The sequence below is a fragment of the Lampetra planeri genome, chromosome 5, assembly GCF_965212315.1.
Source record: "Lampetra planeri chromosome 5, kcLamPlan1.2.h2, whole genome shotgun sequence".
NCBI lineage: Eukaryota > Metazoa > Chordata > Hyperoartia > Petromyzontiformes > Petromyzontidae > Lampetra > Lampetra planeri.
Window position 1 is genome coordinate 22,837,100 of NC_136111.1, and position 26,692 is coordinate 22,863,791.

At 47.9% G+C, this 26,692-nt stretch overlaps 1 protein-coding gene across 1 annotated transcript in view; it reads right to left on the reverse strand.

Moving 5' to 3' along the window:
• LOC144719160 (clavesin-2-like) overlaps window positions 1–15,990 on the reverse strand; it is a 33,473-nt gene extending 17,483 nt beyond the window's left edge. Inside the window, exons 1-2 of the mRNA XM_078595031.1 lie at window positions 14,560–15,990; window positions 11,776–11,950 (exon numbers count right to left, since the gene is read on the reverse strand). Coding sequence (XP_078451157.1) covers window positions 11,776–11,950; window positions 14,560–14,954 — 570 coding nt within the window. The 5' untranslated portion in view covers window positions 14,955–15,990. The remainder of the gene's footprint in view (window positions 1–11,775; window positions 11,951–14,559) is intronic.
• Between the last annotated feature and the right edge of the window lie 10,702 nt (window positions 15,991–26,692).

Consider the following 26,692-nt stretch of genomic DNA (forward strand, 5'->3'; position numbering starts at 1 on the left):
TATAGCCCCCTTGTCAATCCTGTACTGGAGAGGGCCTCCCCACGCCGTGTAAATCTCAGATTGTATTTGACCATACTTCACCACGCTCATCAGTGCCGGCTGCTGAAGGCGTTGCCCATCACGTAGCCCCACAGCCACTGACAACCCGCTAAGCACAGCGATCGCCCGTCCAAGCGCGCTCCAGGTTCGCTCCTGCTTAGCTTGCGAAACGTGGCAAGACCCGACGGATGCCGGGAACATTGGCGATGGGTGCGCATCTTCCTCGAACCTTTGGTTTAGCGTTCACGCGGAGCACAAAGCGTCGCCACAAAACCACTCAGAATGCAGAGGCCTCTGGGCCCTGGAACTTCTATTCAGTGTGCAACGCTGTGTCCCATTAAAATATATATATTAGGCCCGGAAGCTAATGTTCTCTGCTGATAAAAAAAAAAACTGTCACTTCCTCCTAAATATGAATATATGCCGTGAACCAGTTTGGGTGGATGCTTGGCTATGGACTTATGACTCATGTCGTCTGCCAGTTAAATAATACCAACTTGGAGTCTCTTATCAACATTTTCCAGAGCTAAGAGTTGTGTATAGAAATGGAAATGTGGTTTATGTGCGTAAGAATGATTTACTGCTTCAGGCTACATTAATTGCATTCATTATCATCATCATCATCAACTATGGTAAATCCACTGCTGGATGAACGCTTGCCCAAACCACCCCATTACAAAATAATTCAGAGGATGCCATACATTTTTTCCTGAAGATATGTTAAGTCAAAAATAAAATCTCGACTTAAAGCTTTCGTGACTGCAGGAATTAATATTATTGGGTCTTTCGGTAATGTCACGTGACTTTACCGAAATAACCAACGAGTACTATCTACGTGACTTTACCGAAAACCCAAGAATATAACAATTTTAAATGTACAGCCCTTTGTCAATCCGCTGCTGGATGGGGCCTTCCCCGTGCTGCGTTGGTCATGGGGGATGTTTGGCCATACTTCACCACGCTGGTCAGGGTCCAGGACCCGTTCACAGATGACTCACCACTGATGATTCAGCCTAAAATAACCTTACATTACAATGATTGTTTTCTTGATGATACTTTATGTGAAAACATTCAATGCAATAAAAAATATTTAAAGTTACATTTAGTGCACTAAAATGTATTTTTACCGTTTACCAAATTTTAATCCACAAACATGAAACTGATTCAAATTTGGGGCCTAATTATCCAAAAACGAACATCTGACAGCTTCAATCTGAAGCTCATCCCCACTGCCTCACCCCATGCATGTCACCAATTGCCGGACTTGCGCCAACGTGAAGTGGAACCATTTCTCACTCAAGTCCAGCCCTACGCAAACATACCGCTCAGACGGAGAAAGCCGCAAAACTTTGGCCACATAAACTGCGCACAGAGGGACATGCGAAGAAAGACTTGGACCCAAAACAAGATGTTGACACATCGTCGTCCTAAGTTGTTCAGACCCGGGACCCCCAACAACACAGAAAAAAACCCAGCATGAGGCAAACGAGAGGAAGGCCCTGAGCACAGAGGCCATCTGCCGCGGTTGATCTCCCTCACAGTCACCCAGGAGACCACGGAAATAGCGACGCAGTCGCTGACGTGTCCACCAGAGGGCACTGCTGCTCCACGAGCTGTCGCATCGCGACGGTCGCCACCTCCACGCTTGTAACACGATGCAAACACGAGCGCAGAGACATTGACAATTCACAATGAACGAACAACAATTAACACACCGCACCTGCATGTCACGCTACCACCGGGTGACACTTCCATCAGATTCATCGCGACCACATTTCTTTTTTGAAACTGTGCCGTCTTACGTAAAATGTATTTCGCTATTATTAATTTTTGTTTAATAAACGTGGTAATGATTTGCAGCAAGTTATCGCGGTTCCTTGTGCGAGGGGAGGGGGCTTGCTCGATGTGGCTGAGATGACGCGAGACAACGCAGCGGTGTGTTCATTATGAGTTAAAACGTTGACGTCATTTTTTTTCTTCTAAATTACACATTTATGTACTCTACTTACATTTAAGCGTGAATAAGTAATACAGACCAGCGCAAAAGGGGCCATAAATGTTTAACCGCAATAAAACTACGAATACATATTTCATTGCGGCGTTACCAAGGGGCAATCCATAAATGACGTCACGCACCTGGGGGGGGGGGGGTCAGACATTTGTGACGATGTGTGACGAGGGGGGTTTTGAGAAATGTGACGTCACATCAAAATGCGCACCTTTAAATAAATATAAACACGTTCTACTTAATTAAATACACTTTTTAATAAATTATTTCTCCTACAACATCAGAGTGCAACGCCACATTAAATACGCACTACAATGCCAATAGTTTAAAGCGATTTGAAGCATGTTTTATTTTGGGGGGGGAGGGGGGCAGAGCTTTGTGACGTCATATTTGAGGGGGTATGACTTTTTGTGACGCCGTGTGACAAGAGGGGGGGGGGTCAAAAATCGTCCAAAATCGCGTGACGTCATTTATGGACGGCCCCCAATTCAAATCCTGCCGAATGCGGCGTGTGAAAGCAAGCGTTATTTAGCGCCGCTAAATTCTAATTTCGCCTTTCAGGGTCAATTATATGCTGGGAATCGCAACTTGCCTTGTGCACATGGCCTCTCGCAACTTGCCTTGTGCACATGACCTCTCGCAACTGAACCACCGCACATGAACGTCCTGCGTTGTCGTTCATTCTCTACAGACGGCGCAAAATCTATGGCATCACAGCCGGGCTTCTTTTTCTTTCTACGGTAGCCAGCGATTTGCAAATGTGGAGACCGACGGGGAAGGAACGCTTTGATTTTTGGCAAGCCCATTTAGACTGTTGGGGACGGCTTCTTCTTTTCGTTTTGCTTGAGCGATGGAGGCGCGCGCGTCAATATCCGCGGGTGGAATTGCGAAAGAACGGCGACGCGTCCATCCATCACGCGGTCCAACCCCAAAACAGCAAACAAACAAAACCCTCTCTCGCATGCCGTCCACTCATCTCGTGGCGACCACCAAACACCCCCAGCCACGTTTGCGAACGCCGCTCCCGTGCGTGTGTTTCTGTTCAACCTGCTTGTCCAACCCACGGATGGATGCTCATTACCTCCCAGTCACCGTGTCACGATGTCCCCCTGCTGAGAGGCCCAATGCACTCCCTGCGGTGTGAGATTGCACGACGCCCTGGTGTGGCGCTGAGCAGTGGGGTGGACATCGTACATTGCGTGGCTGTGACCGTGCACACAAACACGCGAGGGGAATGTGCTTTGATTCGGTTCTTGTTGTTGTGGAATTTGTTATCGAAGCCAAAACCCGAGTTCACTATTTATTTTTTGTTTCAGTTTCTCCAGCGTTGCCCAATTATTGCAATGTCGTCATTCTCGGTGAGTGGAACTTTTCCCTGCCCCCCCCCCGCGCCCAAGAGGCTAGAGGCGACATTCAGGTGACACGGAGGCCAGGGGAAGAGCAGCAGCAGCAGCAGCACCGCAGTGCCGCACTGCCGATCGAGGGCTGAATGTTCATCCATTTACACCCCCCCCCCCGCACACACTAAAATATCGTGACGCCGTAATAAGATTAAACATGTGTCTCAATGCGAATACAAAGTAAATCCTCTAAGACTCTTCTCTGTAAGATGCGGAGCCATGGCGTTCGATCAGCTGTTGCGATGAAAGTAAGAAGGGAATTAGCATTCAGTGTGGTATCTATCGATGGCTTTGCCCTACGGCATCAAACACAACTGTGAATCAATAGCAGAAATTCAATATTAATATGAGATCATGCTGAGATCACCCACAAAGATAACATTCAGGGATATCTGAACAAATATCACATTTAGTGATATCTGAGCAAAGAGAACATTTAGTGATATCTGAACAAAGATAACATTTAGTGATATCTGAACAAAGACAACATTTAGTGGTGTCTGAACATTGGGTGTTGGGGAACTTCTCTTCACAACCCGCAATGACCGGCATAGTGAAGTATGGTCAAACAACCCTTACGAAAGACAGGACTCAGTGCGCCCTTTATACTGCAGCAGTGAATTGAATCGGCCTACACGTTCATACGTGATTATGAAATTATTTTCAGCCACACAGCCTAAGATGCAAAGCACAGAGTTACAATCCGCAAATTCAATGCCACAGCTGCCCAAATCTTATATATCACATATATTACATATATCTTTTTTTAAATCTATGTTTTCATTGCACCCATATAAGACTTATGCAGGCCCCGTGGCATCACCAAGGACACCACGCATGCCTTTTATGTTTTGATGGCGTGACACCTCTCCGTGCCACCGTGACGTGCACACTGTGCACGGCCACTTAAGACCAGGAGATTGGCGTGAATCGCTTCGTGCTCGGTCCACAGCCCCGGCACGCGCGGTGTGGCCACGGCCCGTCTGGTTTCTCCTGCAACTGCACTTCTCCGCGTCCACAGCTAGCCACGAAGTTGGGCAGCACGCCTGGCAGGACGTCCACGGCAGAGGTGGAGCGATTACAGGAGGCCGCGGAGAGCTGATGACAACTATCGAGCTGAAGCTAGACGGCGTAACGTGAGAGGTGGCGACGGCTTTGGGAGACCTTCATACGGCAATGGATAAATCGTGTCTTCTGATGATACGGTAAACAAATCGTGGATTCTATTCGTGTCCGGCCCTGTGATGCGGTCCGTGATGCCAGCTCGTAGAACCTCGTGCCCTACGATTAACCCCTGCACAGAAGAACGGGGCGGCACTCGTGACGCTCACAATGACATTGGTTTAAGGAAATGTGCATTTGCAATTTTTGCAAACTGTATATATATACGAACGCACGCCTCGACAACGATTACTGCACAGGCTAGCATGGGTGCACGTGCAGGTTAGAGAGCACGGGTTCAAATGCCGGTCTAGACAGCTGCGAGGCTTCCCTCATCCATCGCTGCCTCCGGCCTCTCAGCTGCCATCGAGCTCATCACAATGAGTTCACTGGCAGATCGCTCACAGCAGTGGGGCAAAAGGTGGGAATCCCACCTTTTTGTCACCTGTCTTGCGAAAATTAAATGACAATGTCCCGTGCATTGCCAATCCACTGCTCGCTGCAGGCCTCCCCATGACGTTGTCGGTCACGCAGGGTCGTTTGTCCATACTTCATCAGTGCGTGCTGGGGAAGGAGGGGCCTTGGCCGGGAATTAAACTCAGGTCGCCGAACCACGTAGCAAGTAGCACGGCTCGCTAGCCACTGCGCCACAGATCTCACCACCCACGTCTGGCTTCGCGTAGGGGAAGCCAAACCTCATCTGACACACAAGCTGTTGCCGACAGTGCAGAGTTCTGCATGCGCATTTACCTTCTCTCCAGGATAGCGAGTGGCACGGCCTGTAGCCCTGTGACCCTATAACCCTTTGTCCCTATAACCCTGTGACCCTGTAAGCCTTTCGCCCTATAACCCTGTAACCCTTTGGCCCTATAACCCTGTGAGCCTGTAAGCCTATGGCCCTATAACCCTGTGGCCTAATAATAATATAACCCTGTGGCCCTGTAACCCAGTGCCCTGCAGCCGGTGTTGGTGGATCACGCACATGCTGTTGCGTGAGACGCCCAAATTTTTCCCCGAGGAAACAGCACAGAAAGTGCGTACATCGCCTGTCGTCAAAGCACACCGAGTGGACAAGACATCTGAGTTGTGCACCCGTGGGTGCTGGCCGCCATGATGAGGAATGGTCAAACAAAAACTTACAAGAGCGTGCACGGCGTGCGGAGGCTCTCATCCAGCAGTGGACTGACAACCCACGGCTGTCCACGTTGCGTAGCCGGAGCGGGGACCGGGCGCGCATCACGAGCGGCCACGCGCGCACAAACCGCCAGGCAGAGTGTGGTTGCGTCTCCCTGCCCTCGGGGGTTTGCTGGGGCGCGATTCACCCGGACAATGTCTCAAATAGCACAAAAGCAGGACCCTCCCGTAAAAAAGATATATACAGTGAGAGAAAAAAGTATTTGATCCGCTGCTGATTTTGCATGTTTGCCCACTGACAAAGAAATGATCAGTCTATAATTTTAATGGTAGGTTTATTTGAAAAATGAGAGACAGAATAACAACCAAAAAATCCAGAAAACGCATGTCAAAAATGTTATAAATTTATTTGCATTTTAATGAGGGAAATAATTATTTGACCCTCTCTCAGTCAGAAAGATTTTTGGCTCCCAGGTATATTTTATACAGGTAACGAGCTGAGATTATGAGCACACTCTTAAAGGGAGTGCTCCTAATCTCAGCTTATTGCCTGTATAAAAGACACCTGTTCATAGAAGCAATCAATCAATCAGATTCCAAACTCTTCACCATGGCCAAGACCAAAGAGCTCTCCAAGGATGTCAGGACCAAGATTGTAGAGCTACACAAGGCTGGAATGGGCTACAAGACCATCGCCAAGCAGCTTGGCGAGAAGGTGACAACAGTTGGTGCGATTATTCGCAAATGGAAGAAACACAAAAGAACTGTCAATCTCCCTCGGCCTGGGGCTCCATGCAAGATCTCACCTCGTGGAGTTGCAATGATCATGAGAACGGTGAGGAATCAGCCCAGAACTACACGGGAGGATCTTGTCAATGATCTCAAGGCAGCTGGGACCATAGTCACCAAGAAAACAGTTGGTAACACACTATGCCGTGAAGGATTGAAATCCTGCAGTGCCCGCAAGGTCCCCCTGCTCAAGAAAGCGCATATACATGCCCGTCTGAAGTTTGCCAATGAACATCTGAATGATTCAGAGGACAACTGGGTGAAAGTGTTATGGTCAGATGAGACCAAAATGGAGCTCTTTGGCATCAACTCACCTCGCCGTGTTTGGAGGAGGAGGAATGCTGCCTATGACCCCAAGAACACCATCCCCACCGTCAAACATGGAGGTGGAAACATTATGCTTTGGGGGTGTTTTTCTGCTAAGGGGACAGGACAACTTCACTGCATCAAAGGGACGATGGGCGGGGCCATGTACCGTCAAATCTTGGGTGAGAACCTCCTTCCCTCAGCCAGGGCATTGAGAATGGGTCGTGGATGGGTATTCCAGCATGACAATGACCCAAAACACATGGCCAAGGCAACAAAGGAGTGGCTCAAGAAGAAGCACATTAAGGTCCTGCAGTGGCCTAGCCAGTCTCCAGACATTAATCCCATAGAAAATCTGTGGAGGGAGCTGAAGGTTCGAGTTGCCAAACGTCAGCCTCGAAACCTTCATGACTTGGAGAAGATCTGCAAAGAGGAGTGGGACAAAATCCCTCCTGAGATGTGTGCAAACCTTGTGGCCAACTACAAAAAACGTCTGACCTCTGTGATTGCCAACAAGGGTTTTGCCACCAAGTACTAAGTCATGTTTGCAGAGGGGTCAAATACTTATTTCCCTCATTAAAATGCAAATCAATGTATAACATTTTTGACATGCGTTTTTCTGGATTTTTTTGTTGTTATTCTGTCTGTCACTGTTCAAATAAACCTACCATTAAAATTATAAACTGATCATTTCTTTGTCAGTGGGCAAACGTACAAAATCAGCAGGGGATCAAATACTTTTTTCCCTCACTGTATATTATAACTTCGAGATTCGCCGAGCAACTCCTGCACTCTGTTTGCATGGAGCGCGTCAACAATTTTTGACGCTCAGCCTGGCGGAGGCCCGCCGGGTTTTTGCCGCCTCCAAGGTCGACGATCGCCAACAACTCGCGCGGTGCGTCGAGAACCGCGTCGACGCGTCCGCTCGGAGCTGACGACGGATCCACGGTGGCCGTCACCGGCACCTCTCCCCGTTCCACGCGGTGCGTCGCCACCGCGCCTCACCTGTAGTCGGCCGGCAAGCCCCGCGGCACGCCGAGTACGTAACCACCGTTGGAAGGAATTAATGTGCCATCCACAAAGGGACGGCGAATAGAAAATGGGAGCGCACGTGCCGCCGTGCGCTGCTGCTCTCAGCGGAGGTTGGCCCCCAGGGGGGTTCATTCGTGCCGGAGTGAAGTCACACAAGCTGGCTTGGCGTGGCGTTCATTCCAGGTGCGTGAACGGAGTCACAAAATACAGTTTTAAAAAGCAGTACACGTCCTTCCCATGTCTGCCCTCTACTTAAAAAAATATATATATTTTTTTTAATACATCCCACTGAATTTTTTTTTTCCCACAGCAGCTTTGGTTCAGTGAAAGCAAACTGTGAGCCGGTGTCAACATTTAGTGTCTCATCAGCAGTCAGGCCTGCGTAAACAAATGCCGGCAATGAAAATAATCATTAGTGTCGTTGTGGAGGCTGTAACAAGCAATTACAAAAGGCAGACAATACGCCTCCTTCCCGAATGTGTCCCTACACATATAAAATCAAATATTTTTATTTAGTTTGCACGTCCCATCATGGTAGTTTAGTTTACAGCTTCACACGTAGCAGGCTTTCGTTACCAATATCATCCATAATACAGTTTTTTTGTGGTTAGATCGCGTAAATATATAAATGTGTCGTTAAACCCGCCACCACCCGACACAGCCAACTAGTAAGGGTTGTCACGTAAACAGCACGTGGCCAATTCGTCACTAGTACAGCACACCGGTGTGTTGGAGAGCCAAGCCAAATCTGGCTGTCGCCTGATGAAGCTAGTCGTAATTACTGGCGAAACGTCGTACTCAGATTGTAAATGTTGTGGCTTGGCTCTCCAACACACCGGTGTTCTGTACTGGTGACGAATTGGCCACGTTCTGTTTACGCGACAACCCTTACTAGTTGGTTGTGTCGGGTGGTAGCGGGTTTAACGACACATTTATACATTTGCGCAATCTAACAAACAAAAAACCTCTTCTTCTTGGTTCTTTCGGTAAAGTCACATAGAAGGGAAATAATAAAATAATAAAAATAAAACATAATAAAATAATTCTCACGACGTTTCGGCTACAACGCAAGCAGCCGTCCTCAGGTGAAGAATGAAACACCACCAAGCTTGGAGCGTATATTTAAGCTGGGTTAGAGGGGGACATGGAATTGTAATGTATTACTTACTGTTAGTAGCTCAGCTTATTGGAGAGTATATTTAGTATACTGATGATACTATGTAGTTTATAATTTAGTTTTTTACGTGGTGGTTTAGTAACTGCAGCTACATACTATTAACATTCCTTCCCTTTGTTAATGCTACCCCCTATCCCCTCCCTTTGATGCTGCTAATCCTGCATAATGCACGGGCATAATATGACTTTGAAACCCCCCGCCCACCTCCTACGCATTTCCCATAAATATGCTAAATTCCTCTTGATATGCAAATTATTTTGTCAAGGCGCTCTTCTTCCCCCTCCAACCCAGCTTAAATATACGCTCCAAGCTTGGTGGTGTTTCATTCTTCACCTGAGGACGGCTGCTTGCGTTGTAGCCGAAACGTCGTGAGAATTATTTTATTATGTTTTATTTTTATTATTTTATTATTTCCCTTCTACGTGACTTTACCGAAAGAACCAAGAAGATGAATCCCTGCAGTCACGAAAGATTTAAATCGAAAAAAATCTCTTTTATAATTTACAGCTCTTTGTCCATCCACTGCTGGATGAAGGCCTGTCCACATGGTGTCCTTCATGGGGTTTGTTTTGGGGTACTTCACCACCACACTGGTAGGTGCGTGATGGTGGTGGGTGGTGGTGGTGGTGGTGGTCAAGGGGAGCCCCTGGACTGGATCAAGTGTCACTTGCCACTGCTCTTAACTGTGGCAGGCAATGCAACCCAGGGTTGCTGGGTTGACTGTCTAGTGCATTACCCACTGCGCCACCGCTCCCCCATATATAGACGGTTTAAAATGTATAATCTTAATAGGCGTTAGTAAATACTAGTGCAAACGGCATCTCACAACGCTGCAAAATTCATGACACGCGAAGGTACAAACACATCCCACGCAGATGGAGCGGACGGAGATTAGTCCACACTTTGCCCTACTGCCTTCTCCTGGCGAGCCAGGCTCCTCTTGGACGCCCACGGGAAGGGCGTTCCACTCCGTCTGTGTGGTGAGCCACCAACCCTCGCTGCTGCTGCTCCTGCCTCCGCAGACAGCCACGTGCAGTAGCCTACAGCCACCGCCGTGTGAGCGTTGCTTTTATGCAGAAGTGCATACAGCACGTGACGCGCTCGCGCGCACACCGTGAAGGGCTGCGGTGTGGATCACATAGACTGAAGAGATGTCCACTCCAGACCGCGGGTGATTAGAAACCAAAGCTGGTACTGAAGTCTTTCTCAGAGCTTGCCGTTATGCGCACGGAACAAACGAGGGATGACAAACTTGCTGTGCTGTTGTTTTGATGAAATATATAAAGGCATCAAACATAGTTGCACATACAAGCACGAGCACACACACACACACTGAGAGACAGAAAAAAAATGCGCGAGTAGGAGAAATACACGGAATAGTGCGTGTGATGGATTCCATTCAATTACTGACAGTGATGATGATGATAATGCCAATGATGAATGGAGTTGTATATATCATAATGTGGAGGAAGGAGCAGTGGCACAGTGGTAAGCACATTCCGCTGCGTACCGGTGAAACGAGTTTCATTCGCGGCTAACATCAGTGGCGAGCGGTATATGAATTGGCCCAAGGCCTCCTCACTTCAACCGATCGTCACGAACCAATACGGCAAAGTGTGGTCAGACAAAGCCCGCGACTCACACAGCAAGGGGAGGCCTTCGTGCATCAGTGTATTTTAACGCAACATTAATGAGAAATTCACTTGCCACACGAGACCCTACAGGCTCTCCGCGGTGCTCCAATATAAATTACCCGCTTGTGTGCCCGTCCAAGGACGGGTGTATGTTGCAGTAAATCTGAAAAATGTAATAGAAAAATAGTTCAGCTCATGATTATTAATGAAGGGGGGGGTTGCCCCCATGTGGAGTGACGTCACCCGATAATGGTTATTGGGGAGGGGTGTGGCATGTGGAGTGACGTCACCCCCTCAAGGTTATTTGGGAGGGGGTGCAGCATGTGGAGTGACATCACGTGCGGGACACACGGACATTCTTGGCTCATTATAGTAGTAAATCACGAACCTAAAATAACGATGGCAGCAGCAAGCCTGTCATTTCCACATTCCCAAGGGAGAGAGCTCGAATTGTTTTTTTTTTCATGTAACAATGAGCTAATGAGATAATGCACGTGAATTTCAGGTTCGCTGTGTAATTGCCAAGGTATTTTGAGAGGGGTGATTGCGGCGCAGCAGCGTTCAATCGGCCCCCTCACCCACTCACTCGCCTCCCGGTGGCAGCCAGCGACAGCAACATACTCAACGCAGGAACCCACAAATCCGTTCTGACAAGAGCTCTGAGCCTCTAAACCTGAGTTTGATTCCCAGGCATAGCCAACAGCAGCGGTAATAGGTGTCTTAAACGGTCCCCTGAGCCTCCAACAGCCCGCACTCACCAGCATGGTGATGTATGGTCAAACTACTCTCATGACCGACGTGGCATTGAGAGGTCTTTTTAAAAAATTGCCAATTTGTCCAGGTTTTTTCGCCAATTATGTTCCTGGTGTCGTGCCATGAGACTAATCACGATCTCTCTTGAACAGAGTGCGGGGGGGGAGGAACCAGATGATTGGAGGAATTTGTCCCAACTTCTAAGTCACTCCTCCCCTTTATCCACCCAAGGGTTTCCCGTCACGACGTGAGATCGACTAGCACGGCGACGAACTGGAGTTGGCGGCGCAGAACACCGGCGTGTCGGGAACGAGGCGGGCGGACGGACGCGAGGCCTCTCACCTGCAGGCCCTCGATGGCCAGCCGGAGCATGCCGGGCGTGAGCTTGGAGGCCTGCTTGAAGGAGAAGTTGCTCCAGTCGATGATGAGCACGAAGCCGTTCACCTGCAACTCGGGCTCCTCGATCATGGTCTCCAGGGAGAGAAGGATGGCGCGAAGGATGTCCACGAAGGTGTACCTGCGGGAGCGGAGAAAGCGTCGGCACGCGTGACGCAGCGCGGCGCTGGCCGTCCGCCACGCGCCACGGCGGGCAGCGTTCCGCAGCGGGACACTTCCGCAGCGCTCCTTGTCGCTCCACTGCCGGGCGAGGTTCATCCGTGTGCCCGTGCGGACCCGGGGAGGTTATTTGGAGGTAGTTCACCATGCTGGGCAGCGCTGGTTGGTGAAACAGGGGCAGCATAGACGTGCGAGCATAGAGGTGCAATACAACAATGGATTCCGCTGCACTGCCGTCTGCGTCGCCCACGCTGCGGCCTGTAGCAACCTGACGTGCATGGTGATCACGCACACAAGCACGGGACAGGCTCTGACGGGACTGGGCACATTCCACTATGTGACACGAGTTTTGTTCCTGGGTAGCAAGTGTTATTTCCTAATTGCTTATGCCTCAATGGCTATTATTACACACAAACTTTGTTTTTGTGACCAGAACTTTACGTGAAGGAATGATACAAATGCGCACGTTTTCTCATTGAAAGTTGGTAAATAAAAAAAATATCACTGTCCTGGTCACAAAAGCAAAGTTTGTGGGGAATAACAGCCATTTTATATACTTTTGAGGCATACGCAATTAGGAAATAACACTTACTACCCAGGAACAAATAATATCTATTTTTTTTGTTACACAGTAAATTCTGGGTGAATTGGTCACAGGAAATGTTACTCCAAGACCAACAGCGAAATGTATACATCGCATATGATGCTGATATTTTATTAAATTTAATTTGTGTAATTAATTTTGATTGTTGTCTTACACACACACGCGTGTATAGAAACACATATTTACATACGTGCGTGTGTAAGCCACGTTGCGTGACATTCACCATGCAGATGAACCGCACCGAGCAGATGAACCGCACCGAGCAGATGAACCGCACCATGAACCCCACCGAGCAGATGAACCCCACCGCCCGCTGCGCCTTTGACAATCAGCGCCGGTTAACGGCGGCGGTGGCACCACCACCACCACGGCTACGTAGGGCGCACACTGAACACCGTTCCACACGTCGACAAGACAAAACCTCCGCCACCACCCAGACCGCCGGAGATTCTCAGGCGACGCCACATTCCCTCGTCTCCTCTTCCAAGGCCTACCCACCCCACCCCCACGTGTTTACCGTGCACCTGTAAGTTGGTCAGCGAGGAGAGACGCGCCCTGTGGCGAGTTCAGTGATTATTGCCGTTTGGGGAGAACTTCCCTCAACCGCTACTGCCATATATCATCAATAGGACCGGGTCCCCTGTATCCGTGGCGCAGGAGTGGAGGCCAGCGATAATTCTGCCTCGTAATGAGAATATTCAGAAGATTGTATTTACACTGCAAGAGGAATCCGATGAGCTGTAAAGCTCTTGTGTCACATACGTCTAGTCGGGGCACGGGGTAAGAACGTTACAACAACAAACAGTACAAAGTGCAAGAAAGTCAAACAAATCACCCAGAATAATATACAAATACAACTAAACCATCCCCATCCCGCAGGGCAAAGCCCACCGAGGCATTAACTTATTTTACAGAAGTTACCTGGCCACGCACGATGTTGGCCCTGCTCCGAGTTGGGACACAGAAGTCCATCACACAATTCGTCTGCAAAATTATTGAATGGCGATTGGTCAATCCCAGCAGCGCCTCGTTGAACCTCAAGCCTCCCTCTTCAGGAGGCGTCCAGCTGCGCTGGCGACGTCTTGGCCAAGTCCCTCGACGGGCGATTGGCGTCGTGTTTGGGGGGCCAAACCGGAGGAACCCCCACAGTCCTGCACAGATCCATCTATCGCCAGCTAATCCGCTACCCAGATCTGTTAATCGCTTGCCGAGTACAAATGGTCACTCTAGGCTCTCACCCGGTGATAAGCCAAGCTCTATGCATAATTGAGGAGGGTTGTGGTGCAGTGGTTAGCACCCTGCACCCCAAGACCGGAGCTTGATTTCTGGCCTTGGCTAACATCACTGGCGAGTGATGTCAAAACCAAACCTGGACATCCGCCACCTTCAGCAACCCACACTCATCAGCGGGGTGAGGTATGGTCTGCCATGACCGACATAGTGTGGGGGTGGTCTTTATCCAGCAGTGGGTGGACAAGGAACTGTACATGCAACACATGTTGTACAATGACGAATTGATGGAGCAGGTCTGCAACATGCGGGCAGGTTTGGAGGATCAGACACAGATGGGAGACATCTGTTGTTGGAACGAGGTTGTGTCTACAGAAGAGGGCGTGTGTGTGTACAGAAAGTTCACAGTTTCCTCGCGCAGGCGGCGTTGGATCCCACAACACCGTCGACGGGGCTTGTACATCACCCACCTCCGTAGGTCATCATAGACCTCGTGGGCTGACATCATCGCCATCGCGCTCACCCTCGCATCCACCATGACGCACACCGCACAGATTACTCAAAAAGCTGAACCCGGTCATCCTGATTCAGGCCCCTCCTGGATTATAAATTAAAATACAAGACACGTGCCGGGACATTAAAGTTCTGTGTTGGAGACTCAGTGAGGCTGTAAACAAAACATAATCATCATCAACAGCAGCAGCAACAGCTACAACATCACGACCACCTCCACTCACCTGATCTGGTCCCAGTTGGAGGCGAAAATGACCAAGATCTTCCTGCCGTAGTGATCGGAGTGCGAGAGCACGCCGGGGAAGCCGTTTCGCAGAGCCTGCCGGATGCCCTGGTCGGTGGCCTTGAAGTTCTTGAACATGTCCAGGTGCTGCTGCCGGTACTCGAAGTACTGGGCGAGCAGCTTGAAGGCCTCGAAGTGGTGGAACTTCCGAGCACGGAGGAAGCGCAGCACGAAGGCGTCGTCCGTGCGGAGGAAGCCGATGTCCGGCCGGGTCACGATCATGTCCCTGACCTCCTGGATGTCCTGCTGGATGGCGTCCGGCCTCTCGCAGAGCTCCACGCGAGCCTTCTCCAGCGTGTCCGCGCGAAGTCCGGACTGCAGCGCGTGGGTCATCATGATGGAGGCGAGGAGGAGCTGGCGAGCGCTGATGAAGATGATGATGGTGGAGGTGTCCAACGGTCGTTGATATAGATATTGACGCAGTAGATGGTAATGATTACGACGATTCAATCGATGATATGATGATGGCGATTATACGGACCCAGTAGATTCCATGCTGATGATATGAAGTTAACACTACTGGCGAGGATATGGACTGACCTAAGATGATATTATTATGGCGATGAAGATCAAGATGATGATGACGATGATATAGACATAATATATGATAATATGGCGATCGTGATAAAAAAAGATGTGTGATTATTTTGATATCAGAGACGATATGAACGAGATGGCAGTGACATTGAACATCCAATATAGATGCTGATGACGCTGCTGATGACGATTTAATCATGCGATAAATTACCGAGGGTGACGATACGTGCCGAGATAAGGATGATGACGATGATGATCATAGACCGCAGAGAGTGCGCCCAAATTGTAGCGTGCAGCTAATAAAACGAACGCTGGAATTGCACAAACCGGGCTGACGAAATCCATTTGACAGAATAAACACGACCATATGCCCGTCACACCAGCATTACCACGAATCAGCCGTCACTCCATCAACTCGTCCAGGCTCAGACGAATCAAATAATGCCCTCGGACCAAACTGCTGCCGGGCAACACGGCACCGAGGACGGCTGCTGCCTGGCGAGGCGACACGGCCACAGACCTGCTGCTGCTCTACCCGCCTCGATCATCATCATCAGCAGCAGCAGCATCGTCATTCCCAAGCGTTCACAGCGAACAGCATCATCAGCAGCATCATCATCAGCAGAATCCTCCTCCCACGCTTCTCCTTCCTTGCATGGCCGAGTCGCGTCCCTCCCGTAGCCGATTCGCTGGGCCCGCCAGCAGCAGAGATGATGGTGGGCGATGGTGCTGTGGGGAATAGCTGTCCGTGTCTGGCTGTTCGCCTCTTCCTCCTCCTGCGGCTGCTGATGCTGATAATGGATCGCTCCTCGCACCGCAGCATCCGGCACCAGCAGCAGGGTCTGTGTGTGTGTGGGGGGGGGTAACGCGTCACTCAGTAGTCGCGCGCAATCCGTGGGCGGGGCTAGCTCACCGACTCATTCATTCACTCATTCACCGTATGAATCATTTACCGAGTCATTCATTCACTCATTCGCCGAGTCATTCCTTCACCGAGTCATTCGTCACCCATTCACTGAGACATCCATTCACTCATTCACCGTGTCAATCATTCCCCGAGTCAATCCTTCACCAACTCATCACTTCACTCATTCACCGAGTCAATCATTAACCGACTCAGTAGCTGGGCGCTGTAATATTTTCATGGATTCACGCAGTGGCCAAATTGCTCTTACTGCATATCATTGTATAAACTCGTTCACTCATGCAATTCATCAGCTGATGCATTAGAGTACAAAATCATTTACGCAGTCAATTTAGCTTATCTCATCCATAATTTTCAATCATTGGCTGATTCTATAATTGTTTAATTCATGTACGGTATTGTCCACCGACTGATTTCGTTCAATTCACATTCTCAATTACTAATCCAATTGTTATTAACTGAATTGGTCATTTATTAACGCAGCAAAACGTTTAAAATTCACCCATTCATATATGAAATTATTAAATTGAATAATTAGTTCATTTAATCAATGTATTATTCATTTGCATTCTATAATTAATTTATGCAGTGGTCTGTTTACTTGCTAAATCATTCATTAATAGTATATTCACTCATATTCTTTGGGTCTTTCGGTAAAGCGACGTAGATAGAAAAATAAAAATAAACTCATCATCCCACAGATTCGGTCGTTAACTCATTCACACACCCGTTAATGCAGCAGCATATGTCGAGTCGTCGTTAATTACGTTATCTTTAAAAACATATAATAGTTGTATTCATTCATTATTTAATTCACTCATCCATTCGCTCACCATTATATTCATTCGCGCATTTATTCACAAATTAGCGTAGTCGTTCATGTATGCATTCATTTGCATGAATTACACTGCCAATTTATTCAAACATTAATTCAGCTGACAATGCGATCTTTATTGCACTTATTATTTTAAACATGATATTCCCCATCCCTCGTTGGAATTATTAATTGTCAGCTAAATGGTCATTACTCAACATAACACGTCGCTGCGGTTGACACAAACCCCCTTTGTCGTTTTGATGATGATGATGATGATTATTTGTATTTATACGGAGCGATTTGCATGTAAGGAGGGCCCGATGGTAATGCAGGGGCCCAGCTGGTATCTCGAGCATCTACTGGCATTGTGCATGGGAAGTGGGCGTCACAGGCGGTACGTTTATCAGTACCGCAGGGGTTGTTGGCTGCTCAGGGCCACACGAGGCGATATGAGAAACGTTTGCCGGGAAATAGCGCACACGCGTGCACTATATGTTGTGCACACCAGAACACATTTATGCCACCAGAACTTTGCACGCATCAAAACCACAATCCGAACGGGTAAAAAATATATAGGATAGGTTATGTATGGCTATGTTAACTATAAGTGTATATTATATCGGTTGGACAATCGTGGCACGTGCGTTGTTGTGTTATCCTTGATAACGCTTCACACTAAAACGAGCCACGAGTGAACGTATACAGCACGTGTATTCATCACCATCATGATGGTGATGCCCTTCACCAGAAAATATTGAGTCTCAATAATATATTTGTTTTAAAATATCGACTCAAAATTTAAAAAAATATTGGCCAAACATTTAGAGGATGGTCCAGCTACGTTGGGATGTGTGACCAAACTACATTCGTGATGAGCGTTTTGGCTTCATGCGGGAGTCAAACGGAGCACTCTATCGACCGTCTCATAAGCCCCACGCACTGCCACAGGCACAATACTGGTTTATAAAGTGTTGGTTGTTTTGCTTTTGTGCACATTACATAATTTAATTAACCCAAAGTGTATCTTGCTGACACGAACAGGACAGCGCTGCTTTTGATGGAGCGATGGATTCGCCGCTCGTGTGCGCAGCGCCTATTACGACGTGCTTGGTTATCAACATTGTTGCAAATCGCAGGATTGTCGGAGATGGCGGCGGCTTGGGGGATGATGCGTTCATCCAGCAGTGGATTGACCATGAGCGATGATAATTTAGTTTGAAGTTAATTTCGTTTAACCAGGAGAGGAACTTGAAACACTTTGTATAGCCTCATCTGTAAGCGTGACCTGGGCCACCACGAATGATCCTGGGTCACCAAAACGACAACGTTAATCAATCAAAATAAATAAATACGTTAACGAAGCGCATTGTCTGATGGCTGTTGTTGGTGGGGTGAGAGAGCGATAGAGATGAAGGCCCCCACACTGTACCGTGTGGCCTGGCCTCGTGGCGCTAACCAATGCGGCTGCCCACAGAGCCCGGCACCGAACAGCCGCGGTTTCCATATCAGGGCCCATCAGTGGCGCCCACTAGTACGCCAGGCTGCTGCTGCTGCTGCAATCCTCGGCCTCTTAGCAAGCGGTTGAGCGCGCCGTCATCATTGGCCATGGCCTATCCACTGCTGGATGAAGGCCTCCCCAGGCCGTCCTGTTGTCGGAGTGAACCCACGAGGGCAAGCTCATCAATGGGCGCCGCGGTAGCGAGATGTTAACTACCTCGCCTGGTATACAGGAGGTCGTGGGTTCGATCCAGACCCTGACGCCTGCTGCTGTATATTTGGAGTTTGCGTGTCTCTCTCCACGTGGTGACATGTTCACTCCCTCGCCTGGTATACATGAGGTCGTGGGTTCGATCCAGACCCTGACGCCTGCTGCTGTATATTTGGAGTTTGCATGTCTTTCTCTCCCCGTAGTCGCGTATATTTTTCTCCGGGTCCTCCAGTTTTTCCCTCCGCATTTAGAAACGTGCGCTTAGAGTATTTGGCTGCTGTAAATTTCCACGTGATGATGACAAGCCACTTTGTTGAGATATCATTTGTGGCCAGGTGGCGTCTGGAAAAGAGCTATATCGCTCGGTGGACCTTACCTGATGTAAAATAATTGTACATGTCCCCCAAATTCTTTAATTGCGCTGTCCAAGTTTGTAACTCAAGTCTCCTCCCTCCCGCAAGTTTGGTGTCTGCTGTCTCGAGCGCTCTTAGTTGCTGACTCCTTTGCGTTATGGGCCTTCAGCGATGTGCTCAGCAACTGCTAGTTTTAAAAAAACACGACATTTCAGGTTGTTCTTGAATATGCGTCCCACCACGGACCTGCTGTTATCATCACTTCATTGGCTGTGTGTACATTCGTGGTCACCCGTCTAGAAAGCTGTCATGCACAGGCGCACTTGTGTTTGTTTAAAGTGATTGAGATTCGTACCAAGGTGTCCGTGTGCTGCAGACGAATGGATTTATCTTCGTGCTTATTTGTACCTACTCTGTGTAATACACGAATGCCCAATGCATTGGCCACTACTACACGTCCCCATTCTATATTTGGTGCTCGGGTTAGTATTTTGGTTGTGAGTGTCTGATGTTTCTGAGCCACTTGTCATAGCTGGCAGCATGAACTGATCAAAGACTTTTACATATTCGCTGCGCATTACAGGAATTAGATTCCCCCCCAAAAAAATCTCCAGCTCCTACTTCAAGGCAACGACTGCTGTGTGCACTTCGTACAATTCCGAGAGCTCGAAATGTTAAATACAACACGGGATAAAGCAAGCGCGCATCGTCTGCTTTACTTCGCGGGGAGCATTTGCTCGGTAAATATCGTTCGTGATGGCCGTTGCGGTATTTAACATCGGTTTTTTAAAAAAACATGTATGAAAGGGCACTTAAATCATGAACATCCGCTCCACTCTGCCGCAATGTATATTTGGTCACCAGGGGGAGACACTTGCACATTATGTGGCGAGATTTTTTCAGCGTGTTGTCTTTGTATTGGTGCAGTACATGCTGCACTGGCAAGACATTGTTTTGATTTAAAAACTCATGGAGAGAGCCTAATAGTGACTTAAGGTGTCTCGATCTCTGAACAGGATACTGGCTTACTAACGCAACACGGTAAACATTGATGATATAAACTGGCTCAGAGGTCAGAGTACTGAGCCACCGCTGCTGAGGTCCTGGGTTTGAATCTGGGCAGCTACCCCTTGCTTAACAATGCGTCGTGTTAAATGTTCGCTTCATACTTAAATTAGATACATTACAGCTCTCAATGTTAACTATTGGTTTGACTGTCATTCGACAATGCCTTAGAGCAAAGTAAATAATACTGTGTAACACATTTTTTTTGTTCCTGGGTAGGAAGTGTTTTTTCATTATTGGTTATTCCTCAAAAGTACAACAAATGGCTATTATTCCCCACAAACGTTGCTTTTGTGACCAGGAGAGTGATATTTTGAAATCTACCTATTTTCCAGAACATTCCAGATAGATTCAGTGCTGAGTAAATTTGGAGTAACTTCTAGAACATTCTAGAGCTTTCCAGTAATATAAATAGTAGTATAAAAACAGGAGCCTTAAGCCCACCAATTCAGTTTAGTTCCAGCTGCCTAAGTGGATGCAAATCTGCATTTTTCTGAGATGGCATCAAGAGGCTGCAAGCATCCGGCAGACGCATTTTGCGATGTCTGCGGCCAATTTATCAAGACAAGAGCGAAAAAGTACTCTGTGGAAGCATCTGCTAAGATGTGTGAGGCCTACAAGGCATATTTTGGCATGCCTGTCGGGGATCAAGACAAACCCTGGGCACCTCTGGAAGGTAAGATGAACAATTGTTGCTCGGAATTTTATGTTGTAAAAAAAAATCCTAAGAAAAAAGTTGTAAAAGTTTTTAATTTTAAAATGTTTTACAATTTCAATGTTATTGAAAAAATATATCATCATGAAAAATGTTGCGAGAATCTCTTACACATTAGTCATGGGTGAAATAAATGTATTTTTGTAGGATGATACAGAGGGGAAAAGAGACCCATGAAGTCCGCTATCCCTATAATTTGGCGGGAACCGACTGACCACTCAAGCAACTGCTACTTCTGCATGGTGAACCCTTCCAAACGTCCGACTGGCAGGAATGTACCTGCGATCATGTATCCGGACCTTCCTTCATCCATCGCCCCGTTGCCACACTGCCATTAGCTCCCCATACCCGTCTTTAAAAGAGAGCAGCAAGTCAGAGAGCGAGGAAGACGTAGATCCAGATGACAATTTCAGAGGTGGAGCTGAGGAGAGAAACCCATACTACCCCAACCAAAAATACCTCAACGACTTAATCAGAGATCTTGGTCTCACCAAGTCCAATGCCGAGCTTTTGACATCTAGGCTCAAGCAGTGGAACTTGTTGGATGAAAGTGTGCAAGTCGCAGTTCAGAGGAAGCGTCAGCAACATTTTTACAGCTTCTTCACCCGTCAAGATGGGCTCTGTTTCTGCCACAATGTGACCAGTCTGTTCGAGGCAATCGGAATCGCCTGCACCCAGAATGAGTGGCGCCTCTTCATTGACAGTTCATCCAGGAGCCTCAAAGCCGTGCTGCTCTATAATGGTAACAAGTACCCGTCTCTTCCCCTGGCTCACTCAGTGCACCTCAAAGAGGATTACAACAGCATCAAGACCTTGCTGGACGCCTTGAAGTATGATGAGTACGGCTGGGAGGTCATCAGAGACTTCAAAATGATGGCATTCCTGATGGGTTTCCAAGGCGGGTTTACCAAGTTTCCCTGCTATCTTTGCCTTTGAGACAGCTGGGACACCAAGGCGCACTACCACAGGCGGGACTGGCCACAGCGGACCGAGTTTTCTGTGGGGAGGAACAACGTCAAGTGGGAGCCACTGGTGGACCCCCGGAAGGTGCTGATGCCACCACTGCACATCAAATTGGGCCTTATGAAACAATTTGTCAGAGCTGTAGATCAGGAGTCGGCAACCTTCAAGTACCTTCAAGACTTATTTCCTAAGCTGTCTGAGGCAAAAGTCAAAGCTGGTGTCTTCATTGGACCACAGATAAAGAAGATCCTGGAGTGCAATTAATTACCAGAGAAGATTACTTATAAGGAGAAAGCGGCTTGGAACAGCTTTGTCGCAGTGGTTTGTGGCTTACTCGGCAATCACAAAGTCAAAAACTATGTGGAGCTGGTTGAGACTCTGGTGAAGAACTACAGCACAATGGACTGTAGGGTGCCCCTCAAAGTCCATATCATCGATGCTCATCTTTGTCGTGACATATATTGGGTCACTACGGTGTTTAGCGCCAGCTACTGAGAGAAGAGTGCAACTGTGCGTGTTAGAGCCTCTCTCTGGCACCAGAGTAAATATGGCATGGAAGGGGGCCCTAGGGGGCATGGTTCTGGTGACAGTCACAGAGAGAGGGCAGTTGAGGACGTGACCGTCTGGGTGAACCCGAGAGGGCACATGACCAGGATAGGATAATGAGGGGGGCCAAAAGGTGGTGAGAGGGACATGTGATGTATAGCCCAGAATCTTCTAGTAGGATCTAGAAGGGGCGTGGCTGAGGGCGGAGCCAGGCCACGCTCAGGGGCACAAAAGGGAGATCCCGAGAATGGATCGAGGCTGTCTGTTGGAATGGAACCCGTCGGTGCTTCATCTCTTCGATCTTCGGTCTTTACGCTCGGCATCGAGGGTCAGGCAGTGTGTTACTGACTGATCCGGTTATGTCGTTACCCCGTTGTGGTCTAGTTACCCCGCTGTGGTCTAGTTAACCAGTGTACGTTTATGTAGTTATCCTGTTGGGGTGTGACAATAAACGTGTTGCCTCCAAGTTCAAGTATATGCCTCCGTGGAACCTACTACATCTTGATAAATTCAAGGAGAACATGGGAGCCTACTCGGAGGAGCAAGGCGAGCGCTTCCACCAGGATATACTGGACTTTGAATGCCACTACCAAGGACAGTATAACGAGAACATGATAGACTACATTTGGGGGCTGATTCGTGAAAGTGATTTACAGTATAATCGTAAATCTCGAAAAACTACTCACTTCTACATTTTTTGTAGTAATTCTTTTTTATTACTTTAGTATAAATATATGTTAATTTTGATTCATATGTTGTTTTTTCTGACTTTATGTGAACGAAAAGACAAAAATTCGCCCATTTTCTCATTGAAAATAGGTAAATTTCAAAATATCACTGTCCTGGTCACAAAAGCAAAGTTCGTGGGGAATAATATCCATTTTCTATACTTTTGATGCATAAGCAATTAGGAAATAACAATTACTACCCAGGAACAAAAATTGTCTTACATAGTGTAATCGGACAACACACCTCCCTTTCCATATCTGTCTCTCCACATGAGTTTTTTTTTCATGAATGCCACTAAAATAAAAGCACTCCCAGAAGGCCACGTGGCTGACGGGTTGTGTAGATTAATACTTGTGTTGTTTTCATCTGCAGATACACGTAATGGTGGCGTGTTGTCTAATCATTTACTTTGCTCTAAGGCATTGTCGCATGACAGTCGAACCAGAGAGAGCCTAATGGTGACTTAAGATGTCTCGATCTTTGTCAGGCGATGCCGCGTGACAGTCAACCCAGCATTTAAGTGCAAATTTATTTAATTATTACAATTTCCTGGGAAGTATAAATTAGAGGTCATTTCAGGACAAGCGCCAAAATGTAACATGATGCATTTTTTTATTGTTGCGGAGTGTTATCTTGAACTCTGATAAGCACGTGTTGTCAGCCCATCTCGTCTCTCCCCCCGCGACCGCGACGAGAGAACACGCCGGCTCAGAGAGCGTTCGGGGGCGATTGACGTTCAGCTGAGTCGTGGCCTCGTCCCGTTGCGTATCGCGCGGCTTGTTGCGGCGACTGGAAGACTTCACAAAGCGAACTGGGTCACGTGACGGTCACGCCTCTTATTATATTGTACAAGTTCTCTTCCAGAGGAGCGTTCGTGGTCTCCGCAAGCAGCGACAGCCCACGCGACGCAAACACCACGCTGCTCAATCAAATCCCCCGTGGCAGGGCCGATTAAGGTCCTTGGTTCCTCTGCTTCGTAGGCCTTCGGTGATGACTTTCTGCAGTTGGTGCTGCTGCTGCCCCGTGTCACATACAAACAAAAAAACGTGGTCACATTTCTTCGTAGGCCCTTTAACTTTCGCAGGCCACAGACACAGTACCTACTGTGGGCCTTTTAGACAATCCGGCCCTGTCCCACGATCTGCCTGTCCAGCACTCGATATATATTTTGAACAAAAATAACTCGCACAAAACGCATAACGTCCACCTAAATGTCTTAGTCACAACCCCTGCAATAAAATTTCCTCGTAAAAAAGTTAATCAAACTTTTTTTTGTACGTCTAATTATATTTATAATGCAGCCGCGACTCTTGCGGGTTGAGCGTGATCATCGAAAAACGAGGCGGCGATGCCCTCCTCTGAGCGAGCGAGCGATCTGCTGGCGCCCTCTCGGCATCCGCCTCCCAGGCCAGGAGCCCCAGACAGCAGCAGCAGCCACGGACTCAACGGTCCAGCAAGTCGCGGGGCTCTTCGCCGTCTCACAGTCAACGCTCTTTCATCAAATTAACCTCGTGGCGGGTCCCCGGGGTCCCATAAACCGCCGGCTCTCGCATAAACTGCGCTGCGACGTCATTTTATGTCTGTTGAAGGCGAACGACACGGCAATCTATTTCTCTTGACAAGCTCTACAGTCTACACGATGCGCTAATCAAAGTTCGTGCTCGCTGCTGCGCTTGGACACGACATGACAACAGAATGATCCGCGCCAGGTGGGTCGCGGCGTTGATGTGCGCGGTGGGACGGAGTCGTCAAAAATAAATTAATTAATTGCCATTTTGACTTCCGTTTAATCGGGACCCCGGGGTCCCGCCATGAGGTTCAAATGTAGGACATTCGTGATAGGCACGCTTCCGTAGAGGGAACTGCATTTTTAAAGATAGCTTTGGAATACAGAGCGACAACTCAAATACGTGAGCAGGTTCACGTTCTGTGCGTCCATGGTCTTAGCTGAAATGCAAATGTCCTCATTTGAAAAATAAGTTCCACTGGTTATTTATCAAAGTGGAAAATTAAACTTTATGTGAAGAGCGAGCAAGTTCCCCTTTCTCATAACATAACCGATTTTAAAAAGTAGACACCCTGTTTGATTACATCACAATAGGGAGTCTTTAGGGGCCGTCCATAAATGACGTCACACGATTTTGGACGATTTTTGATCCCCCCCCCTCGTCACACGGCGTCACAAAAAGTCAGACCCCCCCTCAAATATGACGTCACAAAGCTCTGCCCCCCCCCCCCCAAAATAAAACATGCTTCAAATAGTTTTAAACTGTTGTCATTGTAGTGCGTATTTAATGTGGCGTTGCACTCTGATGTTGTAGGAGTGTTGTTATAACAATTATATATTTATTTAAACATTTATTAAAAAGTATATTTAATTAAGTAGAACGTGTTGTCTATATTTATTTAAAGTTGCGCATTTGGATGTGCATTTGGATGTCACATTTCTCACCCCCCCCCCCTCGTCACATATCGTCACAAAATCTGCCCCCCCCCCCTCGGTGCGTGACGTCATTTATGGACGGCACCTTAGAAATATATGGGTGACATGCAGTGCCGGATTATCCTAGTAGCAAAAGTAGCTACATATGTAGCTACGGGCCACGCACTTTTAAGGGCCCCACGCTAAATGCTTTCACGCTATCAATGCAGGTTCAGTGATGCTGCACTTGCTCTATTACTGTAGTACTATACTGCCTTCAACTTTTGCGAACGACTGGGTCTTTAAGGTTAGCGATTTGTCGTATTATCTGGCTGTATAGTAAATTTAAAAAAATACAATTACTTTGCTATGCAAGTTCAAAATGTGTTTTTTAAATTTACGTGTTTTTATTTATTTAGGGGTCCCTTTATAACATATGCTACAGGCCCCGCAATCCGGCACTGGTGACATGTATTTGAATGCACGCTGAAAACAACGATCTAAAGACCCGTCGATAGGAAGAAGCTATTAAAATGGACATCGCGATGAGAGCAAACATCTCAAACCCCTTGACATTTCAAAAGGAGACGACAACAGGTCGCACACGATTGGCGCTAGGAGCAGCGTCTCTACCTAAGGGCTGTGCTGTCAACGCAAGTCGCTCGCAACACGCGCCTGACGGCAAGTCGCTCGCAACCCCAACCCGATCCCCGCGGCAGCCACAGGGCTTTTTCCGGCGTCACACAACACTTACTGGCGAGATGTTCACTCCCTCGCCTGGTATACAGGAGGTCGTGGGTTCGATCCAGACCCTGACGCCTGCTGTATGTTTGGAGTTTGCGTGTCTCTCTCTCTCCGTGGTAGCGTGGATTTTTTCCTTCGGGTCCACGGGTTTTTCCCCTACACATTTAGAATCTTGTGTTCAGGATATTTGACTGCTATACATTTCCACGTGACAAACCACTTCGTTGAGATATCATTTGTGGCCAGGTTGCTTCTGAAAAAGATCTACACGGCTCGGCGGGACTTACCTGGTAGCATAAAAAAAGAAATAGTTTAATAAACAGCTTAGTTCGATGGCGTCTGCTGTTTACTCGCTGATGGCTGAGGGAAAAATTGAGATTTGGCACGACGCAAGACATCCTGCCATTCCCGTTTCGTTGGCGACAACAATGAGGCCATGTGTCTTCCTGTGCGACTGATTGAACCTCTGCACTGCCCTCTTGATAATTTGCAATATTTTGTTTGGAAAAGAAAAAAATCCGAAATGTCAGAGAGGCCAGAGGGATAAGCC